Source organism: Histomonas meleagridis, assembly GCF_020186115.1.
Source record: "Histomonas meleagridis strain 2922-C6/04-10x chromosome Unknown scaffold_61, whole genome shotgun sequence".
Classification (NCBI taxonomy): domain Eukaryota; phylum Parabasalia; order Tritrichomonadida; family Dientamoebidae; genus Histomonas; species Histomonas meleagridis.
Window position 1 is genome coordinate 2,042,259 of NW_027150931.1, and position 24,902 is coordinate 2,067,160.

A 24,902-nucleotide genomic window follows, 5' to 3' on the forward strand; every position below is an offset into this window, starting at 1 on the left:
CCCATACCGGTTGAAGAATCGGTTAGTTCGACCAAATTTATCTTACTTCACTTTCTTTTAAGGAATGAAAATTCAACAAATAAGAAATGCAACAATTATCATTGAATATGCTGGTGTACGTATACTTGTTGATCCATGGTTAGCGCCAAAAGAATCGAATCCTCCTCTTCTTTCTTTAATACAAAAGTATTTCCCGTTGGAAAACAAGGACATCAAACTTCCTGTTGGAATAGGCAAGAATTTCCCGTTTTGCGAACTTCCATTAGAAATCAAGGACATCATCAAAGTTGATGCAGTTTTAGCAACACATCTTCACTTCGACCATTTTGATGAAGTTGCTGCAAAATCTATTCCTCATGATATGCCAATGTTTTCTCAAGATGAAGTAGATGCAGAACAACTTCGTGGGTTCGGTTTCTCAAATGTTATTATTTTACCAGATGAAGGAAGTTATGATTTTAAAGGAGTTCTTATTCATAAGACTCCATGCAATCATGGCGTTGAAGAAATTTATCGCTGTTTTCCATTTAGGAGAGAAGCATCTGGTTTTGTTTTAACATCACCAAAAGAATCAAAGAAAATTTATGTAGTTGGAGATTCGGTCCTTTACCAAGGCGTTAAGGATACAATTGAACATTTTCATCCTGATGTCATTGTTGTAAATGCTTGCGCTGCAACAACTCCTTTGGGAAGGTTGATCATGGATGCTGAGGAAGTAAAAGAAACTCGAAATCTTGCACCGTATGCTACAATCATTGTTAGTCATATGGATGCAGTTCCTCACGCTATGATTACAAGTGATGAAATGAGAAAATTCATTCAAGAACAAGACCTCAAAAACGTATTAGTTCCAGCAAATGGTGAAATAATTACATTATAAATGAATAAAAAAGCATACACATTTTTATTAGTTTAGTAATTAATTTTTATTTGAAGAAAACATTTATGATTTGTTTGATTTGTATTGTGCTTGAAAAAATAAAAAGTGATTTTTATTCACACTGATAATTATTTTTACATAACTCACTTGGTTTCAGTATCAAGTAATTTAATATGTTTAACCTAAGTTTTCAACATTATTTGAATAATTTTCAAAATTAATTTTTTTACTTATACACACATTTTTCCCCAATGACACATACTTATTTAATGGAGCATGCAAAAAGAAATTAATCTACATAAATAAAGATAATTAAAACATCTTAGATAAAAATTTTACTATGATATTCATGCTGTTTAGTGCAGGTTATATCAAAGATGGAGCTTCTTCTCATTTGTTATGGCTTGACCATCGAAATCGACAAAAATAACACAAAATACAAATTGAGAGATGGTTTCTTTCTATATTTTGATCCACATTCTAATATTTTTTACATACATACCTAGTTACAAAATGAAAACATGTTTATGTAATTCCATTAATTGTAACACTCATATAGAGAACTAGGCTTTTGATAGTAACTAAATTTGATTATCCACCTATAGAAGAGAGAAATCAATTGGATAGAAAGCACTTAGTAACACATTAAAATTTTAATATTGTAATGATATTTTGTATATTTTTAAAAAATGTGAAATTGTTTTATAACTACAACGTGATTTCAAATTGGATTAAGAAAATAATTTATTAAAATTATTATTTAGCTTGATAGCTTTAATATTTTGAGCCTTGACAAGAAACCGTTAAAACAGGAAAAACAACATTCAAAGGAAATTCATCCTGAAGGATGGGAGATGAAGGCTTAATATTTGAATCAGTTATGTCTGGCATGCTTCGGTCAATTCATCCTATCACAAACCAAATATTTGCAGAATTTGAAAATCAGATTTCCTCTGGAAAATTTACTGATGTTCAACTAGATATTAAATTGCAATCGATGTTACAAACATTCCCTAGATTAAATCGCATGTATTCAAATATGATTTCTACTATAACATCTTTTGCAGAACATAATCCATGTTTAATTCTTAATAATTTATGCATTAAATTCAAAAAAGAAGCCAAAAGGAAAGAAAGTGATCCTTCATCAATTATTACAATTGCTTCGTTAACATTTGATAATACAAATTTTCATCATTTTCATTTTATTAAATATTTAAATTTAATAATCCTTACAGATATCATCTATAAAATCATAAAAACATATGGTGTAAATCAGACTATTCCTAAATTATCAAATTGTGGGTATTACATTTGTAAAGAAAGCAAACGACTTCTTTCACTTCAAGAGATGTTAATTGATTCATGGGCTCAAATCTTTTCTATTTATTCACGTGAATCTCTAACAGATATTACGCGTTCATTTGATAAATATTTTGATATTTCTACATCCACAAATATTTTTCGTCTAATATCTCGAATACAAGGTAACCAACAATTTTCTAATGCTTTATTGTTCTCAGTTAATCAAGCACGTAAGAAAAAAGTTTTAACATCAAAAATGCTCTCAAATTTGTCACTTTTGATATCCCGTTTAAATTGTGATAAACATTGTTTAAACGAATTTTATAAAATTGCTGTCGATTGTAAAGGAAACAATGCTTTAAAAGAAGGTAGACAAGAACTATTATCGACGTTATATTCACGAATGCCAACACTTTCCAAGAAAATGCAATCATTTTATGCTCGATTATTTAAACAATCACATGATGATCCAAAGGTTTCAAGATCAATCAAAGCGTTTTTACAATATATCCAAGGGGATATTTCCCATATTATTAGTGATGATTTGTCACCATTAGATTTCATTGGATCTTGTGGATCACATAAACAATCACAGTCAGGACCAGACTCATACATATCGATATTTATGAGGGTCTTTTATCCAAAATACAACTTTTCCATTTCCACTGAAACGTTTCGAAATGTCATGATTCAATTAGTATCAATTAATATCTCCGAATTCACCGAAATTATATTGCCATCGTTCACCAAATTAGAGCCAACAGATCCACGCTTCTTAGTTTTGTTGATGATAGTTCCGATAATTAATCAAAAAGAATTTTTAGAAAGAAGTTATTGTAATGCGAGTCAAGATCAACTTAAAATCATTAACTTTAAAATTCGGCAAGTATTACTTGAGCATATGGACAAATTTGAGAAATCAGTAGAGAATGGTACATTAACATTAATTAAAGATTCGTATCAATTAAACAAAACTATTGATGAAGCAGATAATACAATTAATGCATTTTTAATGCAAAATGATATTCCTGGATTTGAAAAGCAAGCTAATCCACCATTCACACGAATTACGACTGGAAATCAATCATCAGTTTTATATAATTATCTTAAATGCATTAAAATTGTATTTTCGGATGAAGATTTTCTTAATTGTAAATTAATCGAATTAATCTTAAAACTTGTATGTAATTATGATCAATTATTATCCACAACAGCATTAGAAATATATGAAACGATATTTACAAAAGAAACAATACAAATGACATTTCTAAAAGAAGCTTTAAACTTAATCACTAATAGTGTATCACGAGAAATGATATCGAAATTATCCGAATTAATATTAAATACAATATCGAAACCTTCATTTAAATGTACTAATGAATTATTTGAAGAGATTGAAGGTGCAGCATTTTCTTTATTTATTAATGATTCTCCTTATTGTCGTGTACAAGCTTTAAGGATATTTAATGTATTATTACCGAATGAAAGATATAATGAATATATAATATTTTTAACATCTTCAAGAGATATAGTTGAAACAGCAATAAATTTAATACAAATACATTATACTGGTGAAAAGCCTTCGATTATAAAACCAATAATTGGATCATTAACATTTGAAACTGTTTGTTCAAGTAATTTTAATGATTTATGGATAATATATTTTAGTGAAATGTTAAATAATTTAATATCAACAAAACGTACAAAAATTCTTATTAAAATTAAAGGATTTATTAAAAACTTTAATCATTATATCCAATTAATTAAAAATAATGTAATTGGTACAAATGTATTAACATTATTATTTATATTTTATTTCGATACATATTCAGTCGAATGTTTAAACCTTTCGATGAATGAAGAAGAAGAAATTACTTCAATTAATATATCAAAAGAAGCACAAAAAGAAGTACAAAAAATTTTATCATCGAATATTAAAGAATGTATTATATCATTAATTATCTCATTTAGATATATTAATTGGTCAGTAATTCCATCTATTTTATCATTATTATTATCTATTGATGAAAGATATTATCCACAAATATTAAAAACGTTAAATATTATAATACAAAATCCAAATAATTATAGTAATATAATATCATTATGTTTAAGTGAATTAACAAATTTTTTAGTATCAATTCAAACTTTTTTTATACATTTAGGTATTAATGGACCAAAAAATTTAAAGTTAAATAAAGAAAACTTAGAATTAATACATAAATATGAAGATGTTTGTATAGATTATTGTATATTAATTGCAGCATTATTTAATAATGAAAATGTACAAGATTTATTAACAGAAGAAGATTGGCCAATATCATCACGACAATTACATTTACAATTTCTATTTAATTGGATTGAGTTACCAAATGGATTTGAGAAACTTAAAGCTTATTTATTAAATGCATTAATTCCTATTATTAATATTGGCAAAGTATTTACGAATGGATTTTCATTTAATTTTAAAATGTTAGAAACATTTTTACAATGTCAATTATCAGGTTATTCTATTTTAAACAAATTATTATATTATCATATGGAAATATTATTAGATGAATTCTCTACACAAGTCTTTCTTAAACAAAAAAGAGAATCAAATGCTTTTATAGAAGCTATAGTTGAATGTATTGATATCTGTGAAGATCCAAAACAAATTCAAGATCATATTGGTTATTTAATACTTGTATCAATGTATTGTTCAAATGATAAAATCGAATCATCTAAAACAATATTATTATGTATATTAAAACTATTATTAAAACTTAAGCCTGATAATGAATCATATTTAATGATAAAGAATGCAAAAGATTTAAATATGGTTCCAAATATATTTCAATTTGCTACTGAACGTGTCATTGAATCAGGGTTTAATATATTAAATAAATCACAACGAATTATGATAACAGAAACAATAGTAAACTTATTAATACCATGGATTGAGAAATTACGAATATTACCAACACAAAAATATATTATACAAGGAATACCTTCTAAATATCGAAGGTTTACAATTGTATCATTTTTTGATTCCATTTTTAATTTATCCAAGAAATTCACAGAAAAGACAAATGATATTTTTTCACGTATATGGTTTCAATTACTTAAATCAGCAGATAATAGTATAGTTGTCTTATTATTTATTAGTGAATATGAAAATGATGATTTAAAGACAAAAATATTCGAACAACTTTTAGATAAAGATCCGAAATTAATTATCAAATATTTAGCTAAACGTTGTACATTTGCATATTGGTATTTCCAACAAATCACAAAGAAGAATCATATGTTATCATTAGAATGGGTTCGACGTATTTTAGCAAGTGCTTTTTTATATTATCCAGTAATAGCATCAACACATTTTACTTCTATATTTCATTATACTATGTTATTTATTGAAGATTCATTAGAATTATTCGAAGATATTATGGCAATATTTGAAATAGAAACAAATGATTATATTAATTTATGGGACCCAATTTCTACTGATGGTACATTAACAGTATCTGTAGTAGTAACACAAATAGCATTAATGTTAACTGAACAAGAATCTGTTGGATTTGACAAATGGAATAATGAAGCTATTCGATGGGCAGTAAGTTGTTCTAACTTAAAAATTGCTTATCGATCTTTAGTAATCCTTAATAGTATACAAAACCCTTCTGATATTAATATACATTTGTTTTTTGAGGCCGTGAAATATCATTTGTCTAATTCGAATGAGGATAATTGTGAATATTTAACAAAATATGTAAGTGAAGTTTTTAAGTTTTTGTTTTTTCATATCGATGATGCAACTGTTTCGAATCCTGCGTTTCGATTTGCTTCATCTTTTTTACATTGTGTACCTTTTGAGAATAACGCATTAAGATATGCAATGCCGATCTTTTTACATTGTGTAAATTTACCTGTAATTGGCACATTAGCTAAATCATTATTAATTGATGCTTTTTTACCTTTTGCTTCTATCATCGAAACAGATGAAGAAACACGTGAAATGTTTATTAAAATTATAAAAATTGTGAATAAACCTGAGTTATTATTAATCGCAGCTCCATTTTTATTAAAGAATAAACAAATTCCTTTTAATTCTATTGATTATACATATGATGAAATCCTTAATTTTACTTTTAACACTGAAACTGTTCAAATTGTTTTAAGTTTCTTTAATCGAATGCTTAAAACTGCTTCGTCAACATTAGCTGATTCGATCCTAATCACCATCAATGATCTTTTACATAAATTTAACACCGACAATATGAACCATTCATATTTAACACCAATTTATGAATACGCGTTAAAAAATGGAATTCCTTTATATGAGTCAGCAATTAATCTCATTCATACAATAATAAAAATCGACCCTTTAATTGCGTTCATGAATGAAGAAGAAATATCAAATAGTTCATCATTTAGATTCGTAATAAAACAAATCGATGAAATATCGAACGCACCGTCCAAAGTAATATCGATCACTGATTGCAAAGACTTGAATCAACTGTTCGGTTTACTCGATCAAAGGAACCCGCCAAAGATACACCCGTTCTCGACGCAGTACGAAATGTACTTGGCGCTACAGAAGGAGCCGAAAATAGATAACAACAAGTCGAACAGAGCAAGGATACTGAACAGTTGGAGCGCGTCAATAAACTCAAATTCAATGTCATCAACAACGTCGTTGATGATGTCACCTGCAATACACGCAATAAACGAAAGCGAAAACGTGGCGATACATCAGCTGGAAAAGAAAGCGGTCATATTCAAAACTTTGGACTTGCCAAATTATAAGCCGTCAAATTGGAGGCTGATCGCGTCGCTAGACGAATTCGCGCAGATGAATGAGTGAATTATTATATAATAAAATGTTTTGTTTTGTAGTTTCTTAAGTGTATTTCTGTAATTAAAAATAGCTGTAAGGAAATTAAAAACATTTAAATCAACTTCATCTTCAAGCATCATGTTGCAGTTGGAATTCCATTTTCAGTCATTAAAGTTAACAATTGATATATTCCATGGTAATATGCTGTTCACCATCACTAAATTTCTTCAGGATATACAGATGAAGTGTCTTTAAATCCACCATAAATTGAGATTTAAATCATTAAGATGGAGATGAAGAAAAAAATAAACATTAATATGTTTGTGTGAATAAAAACATTAATATTTTGATGATTATTTTTAAACATTCACATTTACATGAACCATAATTCATAGATACTATTCTTCATTTAAATTTATAATTTTCATTGGATATAAAAATCATATTGATGCAATGATTTAAAATGATTTTATGTTGGCATATTTTATTAAAAAGTGACGGATTTTCATGTTAACGATACATTCTGGAGCACCCTATAAAAAAAGCACGTTAAATAAAAAAAATCAACAAATATGAGGGCTCGTGTAACTGTTGAAACTATTAATTCATATATATCAAAAGCCACACCAGGGAAATGCATATCTGGAAACCACAAACATTTTCAATCAATGCTTGACACATTTAACAATATTTATTTTGATCTTGACGAAGATCTCTTTCTAAATGATTCAGAATCAGACGATCCACGCCCTGTTATTAATGTTATATTATGTATCAAGCCACCTTATGAATCTTATCTTGATTTAATTAAATCATCGACACGTTATATCCGTATTCTTGGACGTAAGCCATCCAACTATAAAAACTTTGATTTCTTATCACTTACATACATAAATACTCTTTTTTCTTTACGTAATTCAGAAGTTTCAATTGATCTTTGCCACATTCTCCTTCGTATCTTAAGTTACCTTCCTTTCCTCAAAATTGTTCTTCAAAATCCGGAGTCACTTTATTCCTCCCTTTATCAATGTCTCCAAAACACAACTGATCAAGATCTTTCAGTCACGTCTGCTGCTGCATTCCAAAGTTTTGCGTTCCATCAAATTGGCAAACGTTACATATGTGGCAAGAACACGCACATTAAAGCGATTTCCATGATAATGGAAAGGAGCATCACATCGCCTCTCTCAGTTCGTTTGATTGGCTTTCTACACAACATGAGCAGCGAAGCCGAAGTTGTAATTTCGATCAGAGAGAGCGGCGCGATCAAAGAAATTTTAAAAGCGCTAAAAGTAAAGCCGATTTCATCACTGACTGTCGACGCTGCTGGTTTAGTGCAGAACTTGGCGAGAGAAAGCGAATCGCGAAAGATACTTCTCGAAAGTAATGCATTAGATTCCTTACTTGAATTGATTGTATTGAGTGATATGCAGGCACAAGTTAGAGCAGTGGGTGCAATAATGAACTTGTTGGGTCCTTCTTGTGATGATGTTAATGCTTTAAAACAAGCATTAGCGAGAATGATAGCACTTTCTGCTTTAGGAAGAGCTCTTTAAATAAATGTATATAGGTTTGCGGTATAAATGTTGAACTTGGAATTCGTTTTGCGCAGTTGTTTTTTTTGTTATTTTGGCTAAATTTTACCAGAAATATAAACCGTTCAAAAAACGATACCCACAGTTTGTGGCACTTTTTTGGTCAAGAGGATTCAAGAAACATAATTTATGAAATCATTATTTTCTTCTGATGATGACTTCTTATCAAACGAAATGAGCAAACGAAAAAATGAAAAAAAATCTGTTAATCTTTTCGATGATGATGGTTTTGATAAAACATCGAAATCTAAAAATCAACCAACAAAAATAAAAAAATCAAAAGAGAATCCGTTTTCAGTCGACCTGTTTGGAGATGGTGAAAAAAATACATTTGATAAAAATGAAGTTCGTCCATCTAAAAAAAATACAAGAGGGAAAAAAGAAAAACAAACACACCAAAAAAGCGCACCATCTAAGTCAACAAAAGTTTCTAAAAGACAAGAAAGTCAAACCAAATCAAACAATAGTATTCTATTTGGTGACAATTCTTCGTCAAAAATGGAAATGCTTTTTGGCGAAGCTCCAAAGCAGACTGTAGCTAAATCTCTTTTTGATGAAATAGACCAAGAAAAACCAAAGAAAAAATCTGTTGATATCAATGCACCAAAAAGGAACAACAAAACCACTGTCAACTCAAAAGTAAAAGGAAATTCATTGTTTGATGAAGTAGAAGCAGATGCAAATAATAAACGTGTGGACAAATCAAAAATAAAAGGGAATTCATCCAAGCATACTGGATCGGAAACAACTGATAAATTTGTAAATAAATCAAATGCCAAAAGCAATTCATTGTTTGATGAAACGGAAACAGCCGATAAATTTGAAGATAAAACAAATACAAAAAGAAATTCATTATTTGATGAAACAGAGAAAAATAATAAATTCGAAAATAAACCAAAGTCAAAAGCCAATACATTATTCGATGAAATTGAAACAAATGATAAATCAAAAGAAAAAGAAAAATCTTTATTTGAAGATGAAGCAAATTCAAAAGTAAATTCATTATTTGATGAAATAGAAAATAATAATAAATTCGAAAATAAATCAAAAGATAAAAGTAATTCATTATTCGATGAAAATGAAACAGAAAATAATAATAAAGCTGTAAATAAATTGAAAGCAAAAGGTAATTCATTATTTGATGAAATTAAAACAACAGATACAAATAATAAATTTGAAAACAAATCAAAAGCAAAAGAAAATCCATTATTTGATGAAACAGAAACCAATGATAAATTTGTAGATAACACGAAAGCAAAAGGAAATTCATTATTTGATGAAATGGAAGATAATAGTAAAGCTATAAATAAATCAAAAGTAAATTCATTATTCGATAAAATTGAAGCGGATAAAAATAATAAATTTGAAAATAAATCAAAAGCAAAAAGCAATTCACTATTTGATGAAATTGATACAACAGATGCAAATGACAAATTCGAAAATAAATCAAAGACAAAAGCTAATACATTATTCGATGAAATAGAGACAAATAATAAAGCTGTAGATAACAAAAAAGCAAAAAGTAATTTGTTATTTGATGAACCAGAATCGAATGATATATTCGTTGATAACTCAAAGACAAAAGAAAAATCATTATTCGACGATAAGGTAAATACGAAAGGCAATTCATTATTTGACGAAGCAGAAACAAATAATAAATTATTTGATAACTCAAGGGGAAAATCATTATTTGAAGATAAGGTAAATACGAAAGGCAATTCATTATTTGATGAAACAGAAACAAATAATAAATTATTTGATAACTCAAGGGGAAAATCATTATTCGAAGATAAGGTAAATACGAAAGGCAATTCATTATTTGATGAAACAGAAACAAATGATAAATTTTTTGATAACTCAAAGGGCAAATCATTATTCGAAGATAAGGTAAATACGAAAGGCAATTCATTATTTGATGAAACAGAAACAAATGATAAAAATATGAACAACAAAAAAGTGAAAAGTAATTCGTTATTTGATGATGAAGCAGATTCAAAAGAGAAATCGTTGTTTGCTAAAAAACAAAATGCAAAAACTGCAAACAAAGATATACTCTTTGGTCTTGATGAATCATCCAAAGCATCTAACAAAGTTTTAAGTAATTCTAGTAGCAAACAAGAAGACAGTCTTGATAAAGCGTTTTTCAGTAAAAGTTCATCAAGAACGAAAAATCCACGTAGCAAACAGTCGGGTTCTTTGTTGTTTATAGAAGAAATTCCTCGTAAAAAGAAGGCACAAACAAATCTATTTGATGAAGAACCAAAACGAAAAAGAGTTCCAAAGAAGAAAATAGAAAAAAAGAAAAATGAAGAAGATAAAGAAGAAAATCCAAAACAAATTGATGTTGTTCCTGAAAAAGAAATCAAAACAGAAAAAGAAGAACAACCAAAAGAAGCATTACAAGAAGAAATCACGAATTCAAACGAAAATGAAAAGAATAATGAAAATGAAATTGTAACTGAAGAACCAAAAGAAGAAAACAAAATTAAACAAAAGCCAAAACAAAGACTTATTATGAAAAATTCATTATTTGATGAAGATGATATATTTTCAGGGATAACAATCGAAAATAAAACGAATGAAGAAATAATACCAAAAGAAGTTAATATTGCTCCTGAAAAAGAAATTAAAACAGAAAAAGAAGAACCATCAAAAGAAGCATTACAAGAAGAAATTACAAATTCAAACGAAAATAAATTAAATATTGAAATTCACACAAAGAATGAAGAAGTAAAAGAAGAAAACAAAATTAAACCAAAGCCAAAACAAAATCTTATTACACAAAATTCATTATTTGATGAAGATGATCTATTTTCTGGAATAAAACCAGAAGGTAAATCAAATGAAGCAATAGAACCAAAAGAATCCGATGTTGTTCCTGAAGAAGATATACCAGGAAAAGAAAAATCAACAAAGGGAATAATACAAAATGATATTAATGATTCAAATGAAAAGAATAACGAAATCTGTATAGAGACTGGAGAAGTAAAAGAAGAAAACAAAATTAAACCAAAGCCAAAACAAAAGTTTGTTATACAAAATTCATTATTTGATGAAGATGATCTATTTTCTGGAATAAAAATAGAAAAAAAGCAAAAGAAAAATAATGTAGATAAAGAAGAAATTAAAACAGAAAAAGAAGAACCACCAAAAGAAGCAGTACAAGAAGAAATTAAGGATTCAAATGAAAATGAAAAGAATAATGAAATTGAAATAGTAACTGAAGAAGTAAAAGAAGAAAACAAAATTAAACCAAAGCCAAAACAAAAGTTTGTTATACAAAATTCTTTATTTGATGAAGATGATTTATTTTCTGGAATAACAATCGAAAATAAAACGAATAAAGAAAAAGCAAAAATTAAAGCTGAAGAGGAAGCAAGAATTAAAGCTGAGGAAGAAGCCAAGAGAAAGGCTGAGGAAGAAGCACGTATAAAAGCTGAAGAAGAAGCACGCCTAAAGGCTGAAGAAGAAGCACGTCTAAAAGATGAGGAAGAAGCTAAGAGAAAGGCTGAGGAAGAAGCTAAGAGAAAGGCTGAGGAAGAAGCACGTCTAAAGGCTGAGGAAGAAGCTAAGAGAAAGGCTGAGGAAGAAGCACGTATAAAAGCTGAAGAAGAAGCACGTATAAAAGCTGAAGAAGAAGCACGTCTAAAAGCTGAGGAAGAAGCACGTCTAAAAGATGAGGAAGAAGCACGTCTAAAAGCTGAGAAAGAAGCACGTATAAAGGCTGAGGAAGAAGCACGTCTAAAGGCTGAGGAAGAAGCTAAGAGAAAGGCTGAGGAAGAAGCACGTATAAAAGCTGAAGAAGAAGCACGGCTAAAAGCTGAGGAAGAAGCACGTATAAAAGCTGAAGAGGAAGCACGTCTAAAGGCTGAGGAAGAAGCAAGAATTAAAGCTGAGGAAGAAGCACGTCTAAAGGCTGAGGAAGAAGCAAGAATTAAAGCTGAAGAGGAAGCAAGAATTAAAGCTGAAGAAGAAGCTAAGAGAAAGGCTGAAGAAGAAGCAAGAATTAAAGCTGAAGAAGAAGCTAAGAGAAAGGCTGAAGAAGAAGCTAAGAGAAAGGCTGAAGAAGAAGCAAGAATTAAAGCTGAAGAAGAAGCACGAAAGAAGTCCGATAACGCCATTTCCCGCACGGATCCGCTTGCCCCACAGCGTCGTTCCTCATCGCGCATCCGCGCACTTGCCGGACAGTTTAAGGCGCCACTTGGCGCCCCCATTCACCTTCGGCACAGTTCACTTGGCGTCGGAGATAAAATTTCAATCACTCCCGAAATGGGTACACGTGTTGATTCACCTCTTTCGAATGCAAATGAAAACATTAACACAAGCACTCCACCAAGCACAAACGGACTTCCAATACGTCGTCGTGCTACAGTGAAACGTAGGAGGCCGCCTTCAATGCACCTTACAGAAAGTGATTAATATGAATCGAGTAATTCACTTGATATATAAAATAAAATTAACTTTTAATTATAAAATTTTGCATAAATTCATTGAAGTAAAACAAAATATTCAACATCATGAGGTTTATGATAAAATCAATAAAAATTAGCCCTATGGGTGCGTTCGAATGATATGAATATAAATCATATATTAATAATAAATATAGAATAGTATTATCTGTTTTGAGTTAAAAAATTTGCCCCTCAAAAAATTGACCTATTTAAATAAGAAAATAATGAATTATTTCCTTTTAATTTATAATCACTTTTACCTTGCTATGATGACATTAAAATTGATACTACAAATTTTCAAATTTGGGTATTTCAAGAGAATATTCATGTTTTTCTTTTTTCCCAATTTGTCACCAAAAAAATTAACGTATCTAGATAAAAAAAACGAATCTTCTGGCAGTTTTGTACTTTTGTTTTTTTGAGAAAATGTAAACTATGTAAAAAGCATATCTTGGGAAAATAGATCTGGTGTTGCAATGGAACAGAAGTTATCAAATGAAGAACAAGAGAAATGCCTTCAAGACCTAGTGTTAATTCAAAAAATCATACTGGAATTAAATATTACAAATATAGAGGAGACAGTAACGAGGATTTTAAGTTCATTTGATATTAATTCAATAAATTACACCTTATGCAATTTAATCTACAGATATTTTGTAGCGAGAATACTTGACTTTAATATATGTTTAAATTTTATAAATGTTATGAATCAAAAAGAAAACCAAACTATTATCGATAATTTTACACAATTACTTCTAGATTTAGGTACACAAGAATCAAATTTTTTACTTGAGAAGTTGATCGAAAAAGAAATGATAAACCCAAGCATAGTTAAAAACAAGAAAACATTATATTTTATACATTATAAAACTCAAAATGAAATTGAATCATCAAACTTTAATTTTTATCAATTTAATGATGAGATAAAATGTAATATTAAAAAGCTATCAATGAATGATTGGGAACTTCATAAGAAATTAATTAAAGAAGGAGTTAATCCGAATGAAATTGCAAAAATAATTCGAAATGATGAAATAGAAAAACTTCAGGAAATAGCATCACAAGAAAATTTTAATTTTAGTCAGCTAATTAAACCATCACTTTATGAAAGATTTTCATATATTAATCAAAATGCTGTTACATTAATTGATTATGCAGCATTTTTTGGATCAATTAAATGTTTCAAATATTTATTATTAAATAATTCTAGGTTAATGAATACCGGGAAATATGCAGTTGCAGGTGGAAATCTTGAAGTTATTCATTTATGTGAACAAAACCATTCATCATTCTCGGATTCACTTGAAAATGTAATAGAATTTCATCGAAATGATATCTTTGATTATATTTATGAAAATAAAATTTTTGGTACTCTAAATATTAATCAGTTGGTGAAAAAATGTATTTCTTCTTATAATTATGAATTGTTTTTGTTTTTTAAAGAAAATGAGAATATAAAATTAGTTGAAATTTCTTCTGATATAATAAAAAATTGTGATGTTCTTTCACTCAAATGCTTCCTTGAAAATATTGATCTTGGAAAAGCATTTGTTGCTTCTTCTGAAATTGGCAATATAGAAATAGTTAAATTACTTCTTGAACAAGAAGGAATTGATATTAATGCTAAAGATATTCATTTGTTTTATTCAAAATTTATTTAAATAATTTTATATTTCAAAATAATATTTAAAAATTATTTAAATTATATAAAACAGCACTTATGATTGCATCTGAAAAAGGTTATATAAAAATAGTTAAATTACTTCTTGAACAAGAAGGAATTGATATTAATGCTAAAGATATTCATATGTTTTATTTGATATTTATCTTAATAATTTTGGATTACAAAATAATATTTGGAAATTATTTAAATTATTTAGAACAGCACTTATGTATGAATCTAGAGATGGTTATACAGAAATAGTTAAATTACTTCTTGAACAAGAAGGAATTGATATTAATGCTAAAAATATTTATTTGTTTTATTTGATATTTATCTTAATAATTTTGGATTACAAAATAATATTTGGAAATTATTTAAAATATTTGTAACAGCACTTATGTATGCATCTGAAAATGGACATACAGAAATAGTTAAATTACTTCTTGAGCAAGAAGCAGTTGATATTAATGTTAAAGACATTCATCTGTTTTATTTGAAATTTATTTAAATAATTTTATATTTCAAAATAATATTTGGAAATTATTTAAAATATATAAAACAGCACTTATGTATGCATCTAGAGATGGTTATACAGAAATAGTTAAATTACTTCTTGAACAAGAAGGAATTGATATTAATGCTAAAGATATTTATTTGTTTTATTTAATATTCATTTTAATAATTTTATGTTTCAAAATAATATTTGGAAATTATTTAAAATATTTTATACAGCAGTTAGTGTTGCTTTCAAATATGATTATATAAAAAAATTGATAGTTTCTAAACAAAAGGAATTAAATGGTTCCAAATGTGTCTTCCAGTAAATATATGGATATATTCTGACTTATATTTGTTTTAACATTTACATTCGTGCACAAAGTATTGTGTTATTTTTTTTTCGAATATTTACTTTGTACAATTTTTTATTGATTAAAAACTAACTTAATTTTATTATCAAATGAAACCATAACGATTAACTTGCTTAAAAAAATTGTATAACTTTTTATTAAGGAATGTTTCTAAATTCATTTTAATAAATTTTAATTACACGATATATCTCTTGTTCTCACATATAAAAACGATTTTTTCTGATAAAATAAAAATGACATAATAAATGTTTATAATTTCAAGAATATAGAGTCTGATGGAACAGTACATATTGTTTTATCGGCTTTTTGGACGTTAACGTTCTCTGAAAATCCGTCTGTTTCGAGAATTTCAACAGTTTCGCTCTGTCTTAACTCTATTTGTCTTCCAAATTTATCAATAGTTCTTAGGCCATACCTCATCTTTGCAGAAACTTTTTTGTTCAGTTCATTTTGCAATTCAAAATAATTCACTCTTGGAACTTGTAACTGCGAATGAATTACTGTTGGACAATGTGGGAAAACATACATCTCAAGAACCTTTTCGAATGCGAATTGTTCAATTTCAGCTTTCTTTAATTCTGTAATTGAATGTAATTCTTCTTTGCAACTTTTGCTTTTATGCTTCTTAATCAATTGGCATTGTTTTTTAATAGAATCAACTATTTGCTTTGAACGGGTAGAAATTCTAGAAATTGCTTTTTTTGAAACATGAATCAATTGTTCAATTAATTGTTTACCTCGTGCTGTTTGGCTCATAAATGAAGTATAAAATTTAATTAGTTCTCCATGAAAATCAATAGAATATGAATTAGCCTTTTGTGTTTTAGCTAATAGAATTTGAAAATTTGTAATATTTGCTCTCATTTCTTTAGAAAGTGCTGTTGCTCCGTCTTTGAGCATGTTTGAAGAGTTTTTATATTTCTCATAATCATTTTGAAACTTTAATATTAAATCTTTAGTTTCTGTTGTGAAAAATTTTTCCTCAACTTTGGATGTCACATTTGTTAGTGTTGTTACGCTTTCATTAAATCGAGGAGATACATTTGAGCTTTTAAGTGTTTTTGATAATCCGTCTAAATGTTTTTGCAATGATGCAAAATATTGAGATAAACCTTCAAAGAATGCAATATAACTTGCATATCCATTATTAATATCATCTATTACTGCTTGAAAATATGTTGTTAAGCATGAGAACTTAATCTTTTGCTTTTTCATTGTTTGTGAATGTTTTTTAAAAAGTTTACTTTCTATAGTTTGAATGGTCACAAAATTTCAGAAAACCAAACAAAGCATTCAATTGGTTTTGTTCATTAATGAGCAGCAAGACCAAAGACCCCAACATTAAAAATAATAATAATAATAATCAACAGAACCAAAGAAAACATAAAAAAAGAAAGCACTTTAAAAATAAAAAACAAAATGTTCAAAAAGATGGTTTTGATTCCAGATTTGCTAACTTAGAAACGCCAATTGAAAAACCACCACCTGTTGATATGTATGGGCGTCCAGTATCACCAGAAGCATTTGAAAAATATGAAAGTTCATCTGATGAAGATGAAGATATTGAATCACTCATTCCTAAAGAAGCACTTCCACTTACAGAATCAGATTCCGAGGTTTATGGAACTGAAACGTCCAACCGTTTAGCAATAATTGATCTTCCTTGGAAAAAAATCACCGCCACAGATATTTTTGCAATTATTTCCAAAGTTCTTGAAGACAGATCCAATGAACTTCTTTCAGTTACTGTTTATGTATCAAAATATGGTCAAGAACACCCTGAAGAACCAGAAGGTCCACCCCAAAATGTTGATGAAGAAATTCAGATAGCTATTTGGCGTCGTAAAGAAAAAGAAAATCTTAAACGCCACTTCGCCATCTGTTGTTTTGAGTCAACTAATTGTTCAGAACTTGCATATAAACTTCTTCAACAAAATGAAATCGAAACCACGGGAAATGTATTCAACGTTTCATATGTTTCAACCGACGAAGATTTTACTACATTTCCTATTCGAGATGAAGCCACGTCATATCCTGACAATTGGGAGATGCCAAATATTTCATCAGATTTCCTTAACAAAACAAAACCCGACGAAGACTGGGATTCAAATCCACGCGAGCGCACCGAAGCGATTGAAGCCATTTGGGAGAATCCAGACGATGAAGTTGCAGCGCAATTAATACTCGGCAGCGGCAGTGAAGACGAGCGTCCTCTATCACGTGCAGACTTACAAAGTACACTTGATGCGTTGAACGAAGAAGAGGAAGTAAACAGCGAATTTGATATCTCGAACGAAAGCGATGAAACAGAAAACGAAAGCGAGAAAGAAGTCGAAGTAACATTCGAACATACATTGCCACAGAACTTAGAGGCATCAACAAAAGCAGCGAAACTTATGAAGAAGCAAAAGAAAGAAGAAATGAAACGAAAGGAAGCTGACTTGGATACAATTAACGAATACGTTGATGATGAAAGATTCAAAGAGTTCTTCGGGAAACAAGGATATGGAATTAATGTGGCCGACGCAAAGTTTAAGAGAACGCCCGAGATGGAGAAATTCATGGACGTGGTGTCAAGGAGAAGTACAAAAACAGATGATATAAAAGAGAGAGCGGAGGAAATCCAAAATGAAATAGAATCAACTGTGGATAGAATTAGGAGAAGAGCGAATGAAAACTTAAAAAATAAGAAATAATAAATCATAAAGTTATAAATCTGTTTATTTATGAATAAAAAATTATAACAAAAGAACAAATCATATTTTAAAGAAGCAACGATTTATGGAAAGGATTTGTTTGAGAAAGATTTTCTTCTTTGTTTAAGTGGATAAACGGGCAACTTACTGAATGAGTGGAAATGAAAATGTTGGAAAAATCACAGAAATTATAAAATCTAATAAAGATTTAACAGAATATTACAATGATATTGCAAAAAGTTTGAGCGATTTGATCGAAAATGAAGTTATTTTCTTGGTTTCTGATAAAGATATCCAAAACATTTTATTGAATGAGGAAACCAGTTTTCCAGAACCAACCAAACTAGCACATTTTTTCTTAACGCTATTTGAAAAACGTCCAGAAATGACCAAATATTATTTTGAACTCATCCCATTCGATAAATTATCTAAAGATTCCTGTTTATTGCTTGAAGCTAAACTGTCTTCTATTGGCTTAGTTGAAGAGAGTAGGAAAATGCGAAAACTATCAAAAGTATATCAAATGATTTTATGTAAAAAAGATGAATTTTCGAATGTTCATGCCAAGTATATGTCACTAACAGAGCAGTTATCCTCGTCAACCGAGTTACTTGAAAAAATAACAGATTTGCTTAGAAGATCATCAAATGCACTCATGCAAACTACAAAAGAACTTGAAAACAAGCAGAAAGAAATTGATGATACTGATGACTTAATCCAGCGATACATGTATCACAAACCTGGAAAAAGGTAATTTTGTATTTTAACTAAATTGTTTTTTCTTTCACATTAATTTTTCTTGAATATTTGGATAGAAATAATCAAATAAATAGAAATCCAAAGATAAATAATGCATTATGAATGCATTCGCTTATTTTACTAATTTAGAATCAATTTTTATTGGTAAAAATGTTAATGATTTTGGTTCTTATGCATTTAGTAATTGTTTCTCTTAAATGCATTCATTCACTTTAACTTAATCATTATCTATTACACATTGGATTACATTTTATAGCAAATATATAAATTCAATTTCGTTGTTAACATTTGCATCCATTTATGGTTATATATCGACACATGTCATCAAACGTTGAAGTAAATCAAGATGTGGACAATGAATTTAATAAATTGATGGAGGAAGATGAAACACAATGGATTCATTCATGAATGAATACGTGTTCAACATATATTTACCTAAGGTTTGGAAATTTAGATGTTAATAGATCATATGATTGATTACAATTTTATATTCTCGATCAAACAAGTCAATCAGAAACAAAAACATTATGGAACTCTAAACAATATATTTTATTACTAACATTCATTTCCAAGAACTGAATCCAAATATTCTTGTGACTTTTGATAGTTCCGAATTCTTTCTTCTCTTTTCCGCTTAAATTTTTCGAGATTTTTTAATATGTCCTTTTTGTATTGATCAAGCTTCGGTTCGATCAAAGATATTTGGTTTAGTCTAAAATTAATTTCAGAATCAAATGGTGCAATTTGTCGTTGATCACTAACAGTAAGTCCTAAGCTTTCGAGCTCGAACTCTAATCTTTCTTCGAATGAAAATCCGTAATAGTTTTCACACTTAACACGTGGAATTAAAGCGTGCGCTCCAGGTTGAAATTCTCCATTATCTAAACGTTCGCCGGCGCGGTTTTCGGTGGTTTTTTCGCGGTTTTCTTGGTTTTCGCCTTCTTTTTCTTCAATGATAACAAATGCACTTAATAAATGATGTAGAGAAGATAATTTCTTTCTTTGGCATTCTTCTACTTGGAAATTAACAGTATTTTTCTCCCAAAATCGAGAGTTTTGTTTAAATGGAATTTGGGGATCTGGCGGTGGCTGCATATTTTTATGTTTCTTAACAAAATCTTTAAATTTGTTCGACCAGTGTTCAGTACATGTTACCTTAGGCTGATCTTTGAGAGTTTGAATTAAATTCATTTCACTGAAGGCTTGTTCAAAATCATTGGCAGATGGTAAAGGACCAAAAAGGTATTCTGTGTTGTGCCATAAATCAAGTTTATGTGGTTGTACTTGGTTTCGTGCTGATCTTTCAACTCTGGTATTTTCGTGTGATGAAACTTTGGTGTGTCTAATCTCCTTTTGTAGGTTGGCATGTGATTGTGTGTGACTGGGTATTGATGGTTTAGCTTGAACTTTAGGTTTAGAATCTGGTGGTTTGGTAGATAACTCTGCGCTCTGGGAAACCTTGAGCTTTCGATTTTGATTTGTTACTTCGTTTGTAGACATTGAATTGGTTCCTTGGATGCTTGGTTTAATTATATCTTGATATTGAAAAGAATATAATTCTGATGAATCTTGAATGGCTTTGAGAATAGCTCCCAATTCGTCCTTTAATTCACTCAAAGTTTCCATTTTTATTGTAAATTCAGATGCAGAATTTGGATATCCAAATTTTTGAGCTAAGTTATGAATTTTCGTCATATCAATCAAGAGATTCTGCACATCAAAATGTTTCTCTTGTGGTTGGTTTGGGAGCATATAATGTGTTGTTATTCTAAACCGATTTTTCGGTTTTGACAAATGACCAAATGCCTTTTGGTTCGGTAAATCATTCTTTGTTTAAAAAATTTAGACATTAGCATTGTAATTCAAAAGAATTTTTCCTTTAAAATTTTTTTTATTTTAGGTTATCTATTTAATAAAGATATCTTATTGAAATTTTTGCAAATATAAAAGAATATTTGACCTAAACTTAAAATCACATATAAGATATAAGATACTAAAAAACAAAAAAAAATTACCAGCAAGTAGCAAAATTCATGACATTTTCTATCAGTTGATTTCAAATTATTTATTAAAACATAATCTCTACTTAAGTAGCTTTAACTAAGCAAAAAATGTAAATAAAAGCCAAATTTCTTGTAAGTTTTACATTTCAAACATTCCAAATTTGGAAACAATTTTTAAAAATGAAATTCAAAAATTTATGGAATTTCAAATTAACATATTAATAAATAATGAAATTCCTTTAATAACAATAATATATAAATTTGTAAAAATACTTTTATTGAGTTTAATGAATTTTAAAGAAATATTCATCCAAATGAAAATTGTCATATTTCAAACAATTAAAGATATTTTTTATCCAGTTGTTCAAAAATATATGCAACATTGATCATTTAAAGTTACTCGTGGGAAAGCAGTCCAATGGAAAGCTGAAACGAAACGATTTTATCCCGAAGAAATCTCAGCAGTGCTATCAGGAAAAATGAAAAAAATTGCAGAAAGTCAACTTACAGACAAAGTCAAAGATGCAGTTATTACAGTTCCGACATATTTCAATGATGGTAACGTCATCGCTACAAAAGATGCAGGTGCCATAGCCGGACTAAATGTTCTTCGTATTATTAAAGAGCCACAACAGCTGCCATTGCATTCAGTCTAACGAAAAGTCTTATTCTGAATGTCATGTTTTAAGAACAGTTCGCTAACGCATTCTCAGATAAGGACACAATTAACAAGGAAATCAATGGCACGCTCGCTACATTCGGATCTAAACAAAAGGAACTCGAAGTTAAACTAATGGATGAATAATAAAATTTTATTCATCATCATTAAAAATGCATGACATTTTTCATATCAAATGTCCGATTTCAAACAAACGTATTCAATCTCTTGACCACAAATGCAATACAAGAACCTTTGTGTTGCACCAAATGGTGCTACAGTTTACGAATTTTCATCACAGTATCATCACGAAAGTCGCGCCCTTAATATAGTTCTTCGTGATCCTACATTTGTTTGGTTTAGCAGTTATTTTGAATCACTCCCACAGTACCTCACAATAAAATTTGATAAAACATACAAAGTACGACGCCTTGGTGTTTATCTTCATGGAGAGAATAATCAAAATCCAAAAGTTATTGAATTTTATTTAGGAACTGATCCAAACAATATGAAACTTGCTAAAAAAGTTGAGTTAGAACACCGAGCTGGAGATCATATGTATGACCTTGATGAGCCAATTGAAGCACAGTATATTAAAACAAAGGTATTAGAGAATTTTGGTGGATCTGGAATTTATATTTCAAAAATTCTTGCATTCCCTACAGCTGAGTAAATAAATTTATCATTAATACGTATGACAATAGTATAATTTTTTACGATCAATTTAGTTTAAATCATAAAGTTCATTTTGAATTACATAATGAAAGCAAAAAAAAGCATTGTAGTGTCCTTTCTATGTGGTTTTGCTTTTGAAATCAAATAGAAGAGTTTAAGGCTTATTTGTAGAAGGAATTTCAATGACACCTCTTAAAATAAGTTTAATTAGAAATTTGTTACAGTTTCACTTATTATCTCTGACCTTGGTATGGGTGCTAGTTTTTATTAACTTGTATTTGAATGTCAGCAGCAAAAAATGAAAATTATTTAAACGTTTAACAATTTAAAGTATTCAAAAAGTTTTTATTCAAACAAAAAATGAAGAAAAAAACACAACGCCAACAACAACTTTGTTTTCAAAAAGGAAAAGACGGGGAAATGATACTTGGTTCTCCGAAAAGAAAACCACAATCTGTAATGTTTGTTTGTCTTGGTAACATTGTTCGGTCTCCATTATGCGAAGGTTTATTTCGAAAACTAACTAATGGACAAATAAAAGTTGATAGCTCAGCTGTAACTGCTCACAACCTAAATGAGCATCCAGCATTTTATTCACAAGAAATAGCTAAATCGAATGGTTTTGATATTTCTTCACATATATCAAAAATTATTACAAAAAAAGATTTTCAATCATACGATTTGATTGTTTCTCTTGAACCTTATGTAACTCATCTTTTAGAAAAAAGAAAGCCGCCAAATTTTAATGGTAAAATAATTGAATTATTAAAAGGAACAAGAGTACAAAATCCTCATGGCATGCCTAAGAAATGCTTTATTAGCATGTACCAGCAAATTGAAACAGGTATAAGCATTTTGATGAAAAATTATTTTCCAGAATATTTAGACAACCTACAAAGCCAGCAACCCACATAGGCATGCCAATCAATGGCTTCAAACTTATGATACCAAAAATATTTTTTTTTTCATGAAATAATTTTGATATCAAAAACGTTATTTCTAATTTTTTTGTCAATTTCTTTTATTGAGTAAAGGAACGTGTCATCAATGTTCATCAAATAATATAGGTTTTTCTGAAGAAAAAATCAATTTTATTTGATCACGTTTAAAAAATTTGGAAAATAATAAGAATATTCAATAAAATAATATATAGATAATAAATCCAAGAAGTTTAATATCGAATAATAGTTTGCAAATTACATAAAGAGATCTCTTAGTTTTCAACGACCGTTTATGGAATTCAATTTTTATTGAATACTTTACACTTCGCATACAAAATATTCTATGAAATCTCTCATTTTGTGTTTTGTAAGAAACCGATAGTTTACACAACATGTGCAAGACGTTAACTGGCGTTGGCTGAAGCGATCTAGATGGAGCCCAATTCAGACGGCCAAAATGAAATTGGATTTGAATCTTTTGAAATTTTGGAACCACTAGGCTGTGGTTCTTTTGCAAATGTTTATTTGGTTCGACACATAAAATCAGATCAATTATTTGCCATGAAATCTTTTTTTTGGAATATATCACTCAAACAAATCTTAACAGAAATCAAGAACATGCGAAAATTTAATCACCCAAATATTAATAAGGTAATTACAGTAATTCATCAAGAAAATAAAATTGCACTTATTCTTGAATACAGAGAAAGCATTAAATTCATGAGCTTCCTGTCAACAATAAATGCAAATCAAATTATATGTTACATGAAAAACTTACTTACAGCAATTGAATTTATTCATTCCAATAATTGCATTCACAGAGATATTAAACCTTCCAATTTTTTGTACAATCTTAAAACAAAGTCTGGGGTTCTGATAGATTTCGGATTTTGTGAGGAAGTCAAGTTAATTGATGAAAGCAATCTTGAAGATAATCCAAATCTTGAAATTGACTTACAGAATCCGCAATCATCCTTTGGGAGGCCAAAAATTTCTGGGCGTAGAGCTGGTACTAGTGGATTTCGCGCGCCAGAAGTATTAATTCGTTCAAAAAATCAGACTACTGCAATTGACATTTGGAGTGCTGGAGTTGTTTTGTTGTCATTACTGACATTCCGCTATCCATTTTTTAATGGTAAAGATGATTTGACATCTCTTTGTCAAATTGCAGAAATTGTCGGAACGCACAAATTGAATGAAGCAGCTAAAGAGTGTAACAGAAAAATCAAATTCCCCCATGAGACTGAAGGATTTAACCTAAAACTGTTAGTTTTGGGATTGAATCCGTTGATTAGAGAAACAAAAATAAATTTATCGATTTGCGAACTATTAGAAAGGATGCTAGAGCCAGTCCCGAGCAAAAGAATAACAGCAAAAGAGGCACTAATGCATCCAATCTTCAGCGAAACTTAATCTTGTGTTAAATAAAATTGTTTGAATGTGGTAATTGCTATGTTTTCAATGTATTTATCTTAATTTTTTGGGTAAATTATCAATTCATTGCAATCAATACGTATTGTAATATAACATAATTTCCACATTTTATTAACATCATTCGTTTATTTGGTTGATTAAGAACAGATGACAA

General features: G+C 29.1%; 7 protein-coding genes across 7 annotated transcripts; 6 read left to right on the forward strand and 1 right to left on the reverse strand.

Annotated features, from left to right (window-relative positions):
- Positions 1–64: 64 nt before the first annotated feature.
- On the forward strand, positions 65–880 carry GO595_010643 (MBL fold metallo-hydrolase; the record flags this gene model as incomplete). Its single annotated transcript, XM_067913344.1, has 1 exon — positions 65–880. The coding sequence occupies one exon, from the start codon at positions 65–67 to the stop codon at positions 878–880; it is 816 nt and encodes a 271-aa protein (XP_067769381.1).
- Positions 881–6,359: 5,479 nt separating this feature from the next.
- On the forward strand, positions 6,360–7,031 carry GO595_010644 (uncharacterized protein; the record flags this gene model as incomplete). Its single annotated transcript, XM_067913345.1, has 1 exon — positions 6,360–7,031. One exon carries the CDS (start codon positions 6,360–6,362, stop codon positions 7,029–7,031), a length of 672 nt encoding a protein of 223 aa, XP_067769382.1.
- A 641-nt stretch (positions 7,032–7,672) lies between these two features.
- Positions 7,673–8,560, forward strand: GO595_010645 (uncharacterized protein; the record flags this gene model as incomplete). The annotated part of the gene is made up of 1 exon (XM_067913347.1): positions 7,673–8,560. One exon carries the CDS (start codon positions 7,673–7,675, stop codon positions 8,558–8,560), a length of 888 nt encoding a protein of 295 aa, XP_067769383.1.
- A 1,980-nt stretch (positions 8,561–10,540) lies between these two features.
- On the forward strand, positions 10,541–13,018 carry GO595_010646 (signal recognition particle-docking protein FtsY; the record flags this gene model as incomplete). The annotated part of the gene is made up of 1 exon (XM_067913348.1): positions 10,541–13,018. The coding sequence occupies one exon, from the start codon at positions 10,541–10,543 to the stop codon at positions 13,016–13,018; it is 2,478 nt and encodes an 825-aa protein (XP_067769384.1).
- Positions 13,019–17,075: 4,057 nt separating this feature from the next.
- GO595_010647 (Pre-rRNA-processing protein ESF1) lies at positions 17,076–18,278 on the forward strand (the record flags this gene model as incomplete). Its single annotated transcript, XM_067913349.1, has 1 exon — positions 17,076–18,278. The coding sequence occupies one exon, from the start codon at positions 17,076–17,078 to the stop codon at positions 18,276–18,278; it is 1,203 nt and encodes a 400-aa protein (XP_067769385.1).
- Positions 18,279–19,592: 1,314 nt separating this feature from the next.
- On the reverse strand, positions 19,593–20,537 carry GO595_010648 (uncharacterized protein; the record flags this gene model as incomplete). The annotated part of the gene is made up of 1 exon (XM_067913350.1): positions 19,593–20,537. One exon carries the CDS (start codon positions 20,535–20,537, stop codon positions 19,593–19,595), a length of 945 nt encoding a protein of 314 aa, XP_067769386.1.
- A 1,399-nt stretch (positions 20,538–21,936) lies between these two features.
- GO595_010649 (F5/8 type C domain containing protein) lies at positions 21,937–22,371 on the forward strand (the record flags this gene model as incomplete). Its single annotated transcript, XM_067913351.1, has 1 exon — positions 21,937–22,371. One exon carries the CDS (start codon positions 21,937–21,939, stop codon positions 22,369–22,371), a length of 435 nt encoding a protein of 144 aa, XP_067769387.1.
- Between the last annotated feature and the right edge of the window lie 2,531 nt (positions 22,372–24,902).